Source organism: Myotis lucifugus, unplaced genomic scaffold (genome assembly GCF_000147115.1).
Source record: "Myotis lucifugus unplaced genomic scaffold, Myoluc2.0 scaffold_2151, whole genome shotgun sequence".
NCBI lineage: Eukaryota > Metazoa > Chordata > Mammalia > Chiroptera > Vespertilionidae > Myotis > Myotis lucifugus.
Genome location: NW_005873199.1, coordinates 2,163 through 14,367, shown reverse-complemented (window position 1 = coordinate 14,367; position 12,205 = coordinate 2,163). Strand labels below are relative to the sequence as shown.

At 47.3% G+C, this 12,205-nt stretch overlaps 1 protein-coding gene across 1 annotated transcript in view; it reads left to right on the top strand.

Annotated features, from left to right (window-relative positions):
* LOC102437998 (sialate O-acetylesterase-like) overlaps positions 1 to 8,961 on the top strand; it is a gene marked incomplete at its 3' end in the record, with an annotated part of 17,640 nt that extends 8,679 nt beyond the window's left edge. Inside the window, exons 2-5 of the mRNA XM_006108356.3 lie at positions 1,796 to 1,934; positions 6,325 to 6,502; positions 8,121 to 8,230; positions 8,791 to 8,961. Of these exons, the coding sequence (XP_006108418.1) occupies positions 1,796 to 1,934; positions 6,325 to 6,502; positions 8,121 to 8,230; positions 8,791 to 8,961 (598 nt within the window). The remainder of the gene's footprint in view (positions 1 to 1,795; positions 1,935 to 6,324; positions 6,503 to 8,120; positions 8,231 to 8,790) is intronic.
* Between the last annotated feature and the right edge of the window lie 3,244 nt (positions 8,962 to 12,205).

The window sequence follows — 12,205 nt, the reverse complement described above, 5'->3', positions numbered from 1 at the left end:
GCGGCAAGTCCAGAGGCGATGCGGGGGTGGGGGCCGGGGGCCGCGTATTTCAGTGAAATGCTCTGTGGGGGCAATCTGGCAGCTCCATCATTTATCTTACAATGTGGGCTGGAGGGCCAGCTGTATTCTCGGCGGTGGGCGGGAGGGAAGGCGAGCCAACTGCGCTCCTGCGGCGAGCGGCCAATGGAAGGCAGCCAGCCTCCTGTGCCTCTCGCTGGGCAGGCCTGCCTCAGCTGGAGCGCGCGTTCCCCGAGGCCAGTGATGCCTGGGCTTCCTGACGCTCCGTTAGCCCTTTGTTTGGGAAACCAGACCAGTCCAGGAGAGAAGACAAGAAAGAACAAAGCAAAAGCTAAAGCAAAATAATGTCTTTACAATATCTTCTTTTAAAAAATCATATGAAAGGAAATAGCACTTATGCATAAGCTCCTAGAGGAACGATGCCCAGTAGGACCACACACGTCCTTGTCCAGAAAAACTCCACGTCCTTCCTGTCATACTCTCAGCAGTGGGTTCACAAAGCGATTGGGGTGGACACTTTTCTTTGTCTCGTTTCTGGGGACTGTTCTCAGCAGGTGCCCGGGACTCTACTCTTCAAATTGCTATTTTCTCCCAAGTTTTTCTTTGGTGATTTGCTGAGACCCAGATGAGAACATAAGCACGTTGAGGCTGCTTTCAGTATGTTTCAGCAGTTCAGCAATCATTTCTCAGGCGTGTGTGTGTGTGTGTGTGTGTGTTTAATATGCTTCTCTTATGTGGTATGGATGACACCAATCTGCCTCCCCCAGGCCTTTTGGGCTCCATTTTTAAAAGAATTTTATGCTCTCAGATACTTTTTCTGAATAGAAGTATTTTCATTTCAAGATATCACAGTGGTCCAATGGGCAGTTGCTCTTCTTTAGCCTAAACGACGCCATTGTTCCTCTCATCCAACACAGACTTGCTCCTTGCGATCGCAGGTTTTATTGCATTCCGACCTTCTTTGGGGACATGATTCTTCATGATCTCTTTTGGACAGGGTAGATCAAGGTGACTCACACCACCCCATCATTGGTTTCAGTTATTCGTTTCATATTGGTGTATTGAAGGCTCAGAAGGAGCTCAGACATAAGAAATATCCAAACCGGTAGAGAATTCTTATGGGTTTATTTGAGCCAAACTCACAACAACTGTCAGGAAGCAAAATCTCAGTGGATTGAGAAAATGCTCCAGAGAATGGCAAAGGAGGAGACGCAAGGAGGGTTATATGAAATCCATTGATGGTCGATTAAGGGGGCGGGAGAAAGCAACGCGAGGAAATACCTGGAATCAGATCAAAAGGAAAATGAACAGACACATACTTCTTTTACATGGGTGGGTGCAGGATAGTGAATTAACATGTGCATAGAGGTGGCATGTGGAGAAGATAACTTGCCTGGTGCGGTAAGTGTGCCGTAAGAGGTCTGGACAAGGAGATCATGCTGACATTTCAAAGGTCTGTTATCTTAGATGCAGAAGACAATGGACAGGTTCACTTCAGGTAAAGACTGACCTTTGTCCAGGGAGCTACAGGCCTGGGACTGGACTACCCGCCGTGACTCCCTTTTACTTAGGAATTTTTATGTTCAGACCATCCTCTGTGGTTACTTTCAGTCTCTGAGTTTGTAGGGTCCACCAGGCTGGCCTCCCCTGAGCTTGTCAGGTTTAGGATGGGCCCCTTTTTTTGGTCCACAGTTCATGGTGTTCAAGAGGCAGTTGGATAGTTGACCACCCACCAAATAGGTTGGTGTAAGAAATGACATGCCTATTTCTTTTCTAGATATTTAATGCCGTAAGCGAGCTGGCCAACACCACGGCCTACACGTCTGTCCGCATCCTTTCCGTGTCTCTCAATCAGGCAGAGCAGGAGCTCGAGGATCTCGCTGAGGTTGACTTGGAGTGGTCTAAGCCCACCGCAGGTGAGTGATTGCTGGAGCAGGTGCCATCTCTACATGGAGTGTCAGCACCCTGGGTGGGCTCTGAGACCCTGAATTTGGTTCTTAATCTATTTATTAGGTTGCAACCATCCTTTTTTCATTTTAAAAAAAAATATGTTTTTATTGATTTCAGAGAGGAAGGGAGAGGGAGGGAGGGAGGGAAGGAGGGAGAGAGAGAGAGAGAGAGAGAGAGAGAGAGAGAGAGAGAGAAAGAGAAACATTAGTGATAAGAAAGAATCATTGATTGGTCGCCTCTTGCATGCCCCCTTACTAGGGATTGAGCCCACAACCCAGGCATGTGCCCTGACCAGGAATTGAACCTCGACCTCCTGGTTTATGGGTCGACACTCAACCACTGAGCCACTCCAGCCAGGCCTTTTTTCATTTCTTATCGACTCTTCACCCTATTCCTGATGGTAGCCATTCCATACGTTTATTCCCAAGATTCCACTGCCGAGTCATCTTCCTTGCTGTGAGCAGTGCCTCCACCTTCAGCCTCACTGAGCACCCCGAGGCCGCTCCGCGTGACCCCTCGAGCACCCCTCCTCCGTGCCTCAATGCTCTGTCCTCCTCTTTCTTCCTGTGTTTCCGTGTCAGAACACAGCTGACTGGGGTCCTCTCATGGCTGCCCCTGATGCGGGCTCTCACTTCCTCTGGGGCCTTCTCCCGCCCATCCAGCTCTGGTCTGTGCGTCCAGCAGGAAATCTTTATTCCCCGCCCACTCCCAGTGGCTCTCTGTGCGGCCTCAAGGGAAGAGCAGTGAGCAAGGCAGACGCAGTCCCTACTCTCAGAGTTTAGCTTTCCTTTATAACGAAACAGCCAAACGGAACATAACAGACACCCTTCACACAGTGCCTCCGCTCTCCCCTCTGCTTTGTTAAAACTTTCTAGGACATCTTCTTTTTCTCATTCTTCTCACTGCCTTTCCTTTAGCCCTTTATTGTCTGTCTTCTGCTTCCATCTCAGCAACTCATTCACCTCAAAATGACTCCTGTCCTTCTCACGATACCTTCTGGATACTTCTAAGCCTTCGACCCTGCCCACCGCCCCCTTTGGGAGCCGCACATTCCTGTTAGCTGGCGTGGTACGTCCTTTCCCTCGTCTTCCCGCCCGAGGTCTCTGCTTTCTCCAGTTCCTTCCTCCAGTATGGCCCCTGGTGAGCTCTCTAGTCCCTGTTCTGTTTTGTCTGTCCATGCTTTACCTCGGGAACCTCAATGACTCCTACATATTCAAGTATTAATTAACTCACCAGCTATTTGAGTGCCCACTATGTGCTAGGCGCTGGCCTCGGTGCTGGGGGTATAGCAGTGAATAAAACAGGCAAAAACAGCTGGTCTCATGGAGCTGGTATTCTAGAGCAGGGGGATGTAGAAAATGAATAATAAAATCAGTAAACTTTCTGGGAAGTACCTGATGTTACTCCGTATCACACTATCTGAGCTCTCCCTATAAGAACTTAGGAACTAAATTGATTTTGGTCAATTTGGGAGGAATGTTTTGGTCTGTGAACTCTCACCACATGTTATCCAAAACTCAGGAATCACTTAGATTTGGATAAGGGGTGCATACCTTGCTATCACCCCCCTTTCACTCTCTGAACTCGGACACCAGATACATTTGGGATATCGAGGGATAGGTTAGACCAGTGGTCAGCAAACTCATTAGTCAACAGAGCCAAATATCAACAGTACTTCTTCAAAATAGACTTGCCCAGGCCGAAAACCGACTTCTGCGCATGGGCCACAAAGTTTCAATCGCACTGTACGTGCGCCCGCACATGGTATTTTGTGGAAGAGCCACACTCAAGGGGCCAAAGAGCCGCATGTGGCTCGCGAGCCGCAGTTTGCCGACCACGGGGTTAGACTCTAACCGTTAGAGGGTGATGCGTGCTAATGACACTAAATAAATACATCAGGGAAGGCAGTCAATTCAGACTCTTGGGGTCTGTGATAGATAGTGGTTTCCAGTTTAGAGTGGCCGTGGAACTCCTAGTGAGAAAGGCAGCATTTCAGTGATACCCTGACGGAGGTGAGGCAGTGAGATATCTGGGGAGGAGCACATAGGCCAAGTCCTTCTCACACTTCGTGTCTCTCCTGCCTCTGCTGTGGTCACATCTCTCTGCTTGCCACTGGGAAGGCTTTCTGACGCTGAGGACTCACGTAATTAGCTTGGACGCACCTGGATAATCCAGGACCCTCTTCCATCTCCAGGTCCTTAACCCCAATCACATTCACAAAAGCCCTTTAGCCACAAAAGGTATAGCCACAGGTTATAACCATTAGGGTGTGGACATTTTTGGGGGGCTGCTCTGCCTACACACAATCTCATTCTCAAGGGGCTTTTCATCTTCTTTACTCCCCTCCCCCCAGTCTTAGCTTCCTTTTGTAACCTATGCTCCAGTCCAACACTTTCAACATTTTCCTGTGCCTTTTAATATATTGTCTTTTCTGCCTAGAATGCCAGCTCTGCTTATTCAACTTCTGCCTATCCTTCAAGACTTCTCACCTCTCTCCCTCTTTTTTTTTTAAAAAAAATATGTTTTTATTGATTTTAGAGAGAGAGGAAGGGAAAGGGAGAAAGAGAATAATCTGTGAGATAGAAATATCGATTGATTGCCTCCATATACACCCTAATCGGAGGTGGATCCTGCAATCCGGGCATGTGCCCTGACCGGGAATCAAACCAGTGACCTTTTGGTACATGGGATACCGCTCAACCAACTGAACCACCCTGGCCAGGGCTCTCCCTGCTCCTCTTCATTACCTTTTCTCTCTACCTGCTCATCAATGAAACCAGCTTCATACCAGCCACCCACAACCACCCAACACCAGCCCACAAACATCTACTGACTCTCTGGTAGGTCCAGACACTGAATAGGGTGAACTAAGCGAATAGTTCAGTAGGGTCAGGGAAACACTATGTGTGCAGCGGTTCTCAACCTGTGGGTCGCGAACAATGAAAATACATCCTGCATATCAGATATTTACATGACGATCCATAACAGTAGCAAAATTACAGTTATGAAATAGCAACGAAAATAATTTTATGGTTGGGGGTCACCACAGCATGAGGAACTGTATGAAAGGGTCGCGGCATTAGGAAGGTTGAGAACCACTGGTAGAGTATTGTGGAAGCGCCGGGGGAGGCCAGTCTTTATTAGGATTTTTATGATCTGCCTTTCATTTTACATTCATTCTTTTTAAAACCCCTTAATACAGTTAGTACCTCTGGAGGCACTTAACCATATTTTGCCCTATATTTTACTCAGCTGAATAGATGTCTTATTTTGTAGAATATCAGACCTGTGAGGAGAGATCCCATGGTTCTCCTTTTCTTGTTACTTACTATACTCCCACCATCTAGACGTGCCTGGCACCTAGTAGGTGCTCCGTCAATTTTAATTGACTTGAATCCCCACTATGACACTCTCAGCTGTTTGAGTGCCAGAACCATATTGAATTGGGATCTTGAGTGGTGCCAAGCCAGTGCCTTGGACATAGCAGTTCCTTAGGAAATTCTGGGTTGAATGACCCTGTCGGGTGAGTGTGTGTGTGCCCGTTCCCCTCTTCATCAGCTTTCTTCCCACATGCGATTGACCACTCCCGTGTGTGTTAGTGACCGGGCTGTATGGACACCTGAGCTTTCTATGCTGAACATTTAAGCACCAGTTTTGTTTTTTGTCGCTTTCTCTTTTAGCCAGACGTTGCATCCCTTACCTGCTGCCCATGTCTTCATGACCATTAGCTATAAAATGGGGTAGAAAAAAGACACATTTCTTCCTGACATGCTCCCTGCTTGCTCATTTCTTTCCACGGAGCTAAGTGGGGACGAATGGCGAGGGAAAGGTAGAGGTGAGGAGAAGGTGGTAGAGGGGCCTGATGGCCTTTCTGCCCTCACCTGTTGAGGAGGACTAATCGTATTCCGAGGTTCTCAGGAACCTGTAGGTGAGAGGGGAGCATGGGCGGGGGGGTCTACTCGCCTGGCCAGGGAGCTTTGGTTCTCTGCAAATGAGATCATGGCCTCTCAATCTTCTCCTACTTTTGGAAATTCTTAGCAAGGAACACAAGGGATGGACCACACCCCTTCTTCTCACCTAGACCCATCTGTATCCCTCTACTCCTTTTTTTTTTTTAATTGATTTTTCACAGAGAGGAAGGGAGAGGGACAGAGAGTTAGAAATATCGATGAGAGAGAAACATCGATCAGCTGCCTCCTGCACACTCCCTACTGGGGATGTGCCCGCAACCAAGGTACATGCCCCTGACCGGAATCGAACCCGGGACCCTTCAGTCCTCTGGCCAACGCTCTATCCACTGAGCGAAACCGGTTAGGGCTCCCTCTACTCTTTACCTGACCCTCTTCTTCTGCACAGAAAACTTAGGCCATGGGAGTTTCGAGTACATGTCGGCCGTGTGCTGGCTCTTCGGGCGCAACCTGTACGACACGCTGCAGTATCCCGTGGGGCTGATCTCCTCTTCATGGGGCGGGACCCCCATTGAAGCCTGGTCATCTAGAAGGTCGCTGAAAGCCTGCGGGGTCCCTAAGGAAGGGTAAGAAAGCATCCCGCAGTCCGGGAGAAAGCCTGCCAGGAAATTAGATAAAAGAGGAGAATCGCGGTCTCCTTTGGGGGGTGAAGTACGTGCTGAGTGTCCAAATATGTATTAACTTGTTCCCTGCACAGGCAAGGTATTATTTTCACTGTCACCACCACCACAGCCATCTGAGAACAGCACAAGCAATTATGAGTCTTTTTCTTAATAATAATTATAGCTAATACTTACTGAAAGCTTTATGCTGAAAAATGTTGTAAGTAGTTTATATATAGTAACTCATTTAATACAACAATCTCTTGAAATGTAGATACTGTTAACATAGCGTGGAAAAAGATACCAAGTCGGAGCCCAGCCGGCGTGGCTCAGTGGTTGAGCGTCGAGCTATGAACCAGGAGGTCACCATTTGATTCCCGGTCAGGGAATATGCCTGGGTTGCGGGCTCCGTCCCCAGTGTGGGGCGTGCAGGAGGCAGCCGATCTATGATTCTCATCATTGATGTTTCTATCTCTCTCTCCCTCTCCCTTCCTCTCTGAAATCAATAAAAAAAATATTTAAAAAAAAGATACTAAGTCGGAGAGAGCTTTAGTAACTTGCTCATGGACACACGAGTAAGTGGCAAGGCTGGCCTCAGTGTCTGCTCTTAACCACTGTGCTGTATTGCTTAGCAGAATAACACCGTAACAGGAAGAACAAGTAGACGTGCAATCAAAGAAATATGTAGTGTAGTGATTATGAAAGCACTCTGAGGGAAAGCTAGATCAGGAAGGACACGTGGTGTGGGCTTTGGGTCGGAGGACGGGCTACTTAATAAAATTTTGATCGTCCTGCTAACGTAGAGATGAACGATACGTGGACGGCCTTCCCAGACATCGTCTCATCAGTCCTGGGAAGGCCTCTGGGAAGAGGGTGGACTTGAGCTTTTGGTTTTGTTTGGGTAAAGGTGTGCCTGTGTGAAGACATTCCATTTTGGAGCAGAAGGAATTGCCTGCAGTAAAGCAGGAGGCATCTGAAGCCAGGCCTCCCAGATCTCTGAGGACATGGAAGGGACAGTTCCAAGGGTGTGGGAGAGTGGGTGTACATTCCTACAGGCATTCTACAGAGAAACTCAGGAACACGTTGAAAGCCTTTTAAAAAAAATGTGTCCGTTCACCCAGCCGTTTCCGATCTGGGAGTTGATCTTAAGGAAATACTTGTCTGCATGCAATGATGAAGCTATAGGAAAGAGAATTGTGGCGTTGCTTACAAAAGCAAAAAGCTTGAAACGATCTAAGTGTCTATTCATGGAGGACTAGTCAAACAGACCTATTGCCTTGTGTGTGAGACTCGTAATAAAACACTTCTCTTCGTGGCTTTAATGACCTGATCTGGAAACTGGGGTGGCCCACGCTGAACCCGTGGAAAACTGACTGATACCCTTATCCTGGGAAGAACCTGGAGGTGAAATTCAGAGACTGTTCACACGTGTCCATGTGAGGCAGAGCAGTTCAATGTAATCCTGTGTTGCTGTCATCAGAAATTTGCCCCAAGTAAAAGCTGGAGAGGCACCCACGTGAGCGATCATAATGTGATCGATCACTAGCTCTCTCCTGACACTTGTGCGCCTTATCGATTTCAGGTTCACTTCACCGGCTTCTATAAGTGGCCCCAGTAAACACTCTGTTCTCTGGAACGCCATGATCCATCCACTACATAATATGACTCTGAAAGGCGTGATATGGTACCAGGGTGAGTGTTCGATTTGCTGTTTCTCCACCGTGTCAGTTAGCTCGGCTGCATAACAAACCATCCTAGAATTTAGCGACTTACAACAAAAGCAATGTTATTTAGCTCCCTGTTCTGTGGTCTAGCAGGGTCGGTTCTCCATCTGGGCTGCTTTGGCTAATTTCCGCTGGGATCTTTATGTGTCTTTGGCCACCTGGCAGGTTGATGGCCGAGTGACTTAGATTGGCCTCTCTCCCATGTGTTGGCTGGGAGCTGTCTACCTGCTGGGGCCCCATGGCTCTCAATGTGGCCCCCCACCCTTCAGCAAGCTAGCTCAGACTTATTTACTGTTTACATAGCAGTTTCAGGGTTCCAGGTGTATCGAGAGAGCAGACCCCCGAACTGAAGCACTTTTCAAGCCTGCTTGTATCATGTTTGCTGATGCCTCTGTCGGCCCAAGCAAGGCCAGTCCAGAGAGACTGCAGGGAGGCCCACTTCCCAAGGCAGGGCTAGAGGTTGGGGAGCATTGTGTGGCCATTTCTGCTTCTACCCCAAACTTCTCTCACCACTTGGACTGTTTCCAGGGGAGGCCAACATCGATTTGAACAGGGACCTGTACAACTGCACGTTCCCCGCGCTCATTGAGGACTGGCGCCAGACCTTCCACCTCGGCTCTGAGGGGCAGACGGAGCGCCTCTTCCCGTTTGGATTTGTGCAGGTGTGTGTGGAGGGGAGGAGGGTCTACGGACCTTGCCGTGGGGATGTGCCACTGAGATCTCCTTCCTGGAACCCATATTCTTTCACCCTCATAGCCGCTGGTCAGGGACTGAATGTATGGCTTAATTCATCTCTGTTCACTGCGGGGACAAGTGAGTCTTTTAAAAAGTGAAGAAGTAACTAATATGTCTTCCTATTAAAAAAGTACTGCATGTTTATTAAAGAAATATGAAAAAGATAAGCTAAACAACATTTATAATTCCACCATCCAGAAATAAGCACTTTTCTGCTCATTATTTGTGAAATAGGATCCATACTACAATAGTGTACCATATCTTGCTTTTTCTTTCTCATAATGTTATATTGTGAACATTTTTCATGCTAATAGATTTTATTTATTATACTTATTTATTTATTTTAAAAATATTTTTATTGATTTCAGAGAGGAAGGGAGAGGGAAAGAGAGAGAGAGACATTGATGAGAGAGAATCATCGATCGGCTGCCTCCCGCATACCCCACCCTGGGGATCAAGCCCGCAACCTGGGCATATGTCCCAACTGGGAATCGAACCATGACCTCCTGGTTCATAGGTCAATGCTCAACCACTGAGCCAATAAATACTAATCTTGGGCACATTTTTAAAAATATATATATTTCATTGATTTTTTACAGAGAGGGAGAGGGATAGAGAGTTAGAAACATCGATGAGAGAGAAACATCGATCAGCTGCCTCCTGCACACCCCCCAGTGGGGATGTGCCCGCAACCAAGGTACATGCCCTTGACTGGAATCGAACCCGGGCCCCTTCGGTCCATAGGCCGACGCTCTATCCACTGAGCCAAACCGGTCAGGACTTGGGCACAATTTATAATGATTACAGAGTGCTCTGAACTACGGTTATGTTATAATTGATTTAACGAGGCCTTGATAAATGGGCACTGAGGTTGCTTTAAATGTTTTGCTTTTATAAGAAGCAGCATTTTTCTATTCTTTGCAGCTAAATCCTCACATACATGCTTAATTTTTTCCATAAGATAAATTCCCAGGAATGAAATTGCTAGGTTAAATTGAATACTTTTTAAGGCTCTGAACATGTTCCCAAAGTTCCCTGTAGAAATTTATGAGTGGGTATGACTGTATACCCTTCACAACAATGTGTGAGAACGTTCCCTTCCCCACACCCTCCCTAACTTGGTGTTATCCCTGCCACTCCTTAGAAGGGACCTCGTTCTCTCACTCCCAGCCCATGGCACATGCTCTTTGCCTGAAATAATCTCTCTCTCCCACACTTTCCCAGCGAACTTTTACTTACCCTGCAGCTCTCGCCCTGGGTGTCACTTAGGAAGCCCTCTGTGACTTACCGAAGTTTGAGTAAGGTGGTAGTTCTGACTTTGCTGGAACACAGGAAATTAAACAAGTAAAATGTTCTAAAACCAAGACCCAACTCACGCCGTAGTGAGGGAATGGGCTTTAACATCTGAGTTGGACAGAATACTCCCCGACAGCTGCCTCTGGATGGCCACAGTTTCCCTTCCCACCAGCCACCCATCTCCTCTACCTCGTCCTACTTCACCATACTTTTTTTGGATAAAGATTTTTATAGACACTCTTTGCACTTATAACTACTTTACAATCATTTTCTTTCTTACATTTATTTTGACTTTGAAACAAGATTATTCTGCTCATTATTATCAAAATAGCAACTCCTGTCACAGTTCTGAGTTACTGTTGGTGGAACTACATTTGGGTTTTGAGGTACTTTTTTTTGTCTCTTAGCCTGTGTACTTGCTGATTTAAATGTGACTTCAGCCAGCTCAGCCCAGAAGTGTGTGCTGAATGCTTGCAGTGTGCTCTGAACTGTGCGAGGTGCTGGAAACAGCACGAACCAGAGACCTTGTCCTGGCACCGAGGCCTTCCAGTTTAGTAGAATCCCCTTAGCCTCTGGGCTTAACTTGATGTCATCAACAAAAATATGTTGGTCACATGTGAAATACCGAGACTATCAACATCTGCCTTCAAAGGGAGATACCGGATCACAGCTGCCTTCAGATGGAAGCCAGCCTGCCTGGATTCCGATCCCAGGTCCGGCACTTCTTTAGCTATGCGATTTTGAACAAGATATCAAACTCCTTTGTTATTTTAAGTGTTAGTGAGTTAATCCATGTAAAGCTTGGCACATGTCAGATAAAGTTAGTGTTTGCTTTTGTTTATTATTTTTATTGATTTCAGAGAGGAAGGAAGAGGGAGAGAGAGATAGAAACATCAGTGATGAGAGAGAATCATTGATTGGCTTCCTCCTGCACACCCCCACACTGAGGATTGAGACCGCAACTGGGGCATATACCCTGACCAGGAATCGAACCGTGACCTCCTGGTTCATAGGTCAACGCCTCGACCACTGAGCCACGCCGGCTGGGCAGTGTTTGTTTTTATTAATGAGAGAGGCCAGAAAATCTGGAGGGACAGTGGTCTGTAAGAAAAGATGAATGCTGGGTTTGAAGTGATGGTTGCAGGAACTGGAGCACAGTTAGCGATGCAGGACTCAAGCTCAGTAGATAGACCAGGGCCAGACGCATGTGTCAGAGATTATTCATGGAGAGGTGACCTGAAGCATGGTGGGGGCAGGAGTCCCTGTGACGCTTTCTTAAAAGGGGTTTGGAGTGGAACAGACTGCAAAGTGCAGTATGTTATTTGTAAAGCCCTCTGGATGTGGCCACCTTTCTATTCTTTGGCTATTATATGCTTTCAGAAGCAGCAGCATTTCTACCAATCACCATGGGAGGCCGAACAGCACCCCGCTGTATCCTTAGGAAAAACAATTTGGTTGTGGAGTGTGCTGGTGCCTCCATGTGGCCAATATGTACTAGTGCAATCAATGAAATGGGAGTGGAGAATTGCTGCAGGAATTCTCGGCAAAACTGCCATTTTGAGAAACTTCCTTGGCATGAGTGACTGTTGTTGGCATTTCTCCCTGTTGTGCGGCAGGCTGGTACTTACCCTAGACCAATGGTTCTCAACCTTCTGGCCCTTTAAATACAGTTCCTCATGTTGTGACCCAACCATAAAATTATTTTCGTTGCTACTTCATAACTGTAATGTTGCTACTGTTATGAATCATCATGTAAATATCTGATATGCAGGATGGTCTTAGGCGACCCCTGTGAAAGGGTCGTTCGACCGCCAAAGGGGTCTCATCCCACAGGTTGAGAACCGCTGCCCTAGACCTTTCTGGTAGCTTTGTTACCGCGATTCCCATCCCGGCACTGACGGGTGAATATGGT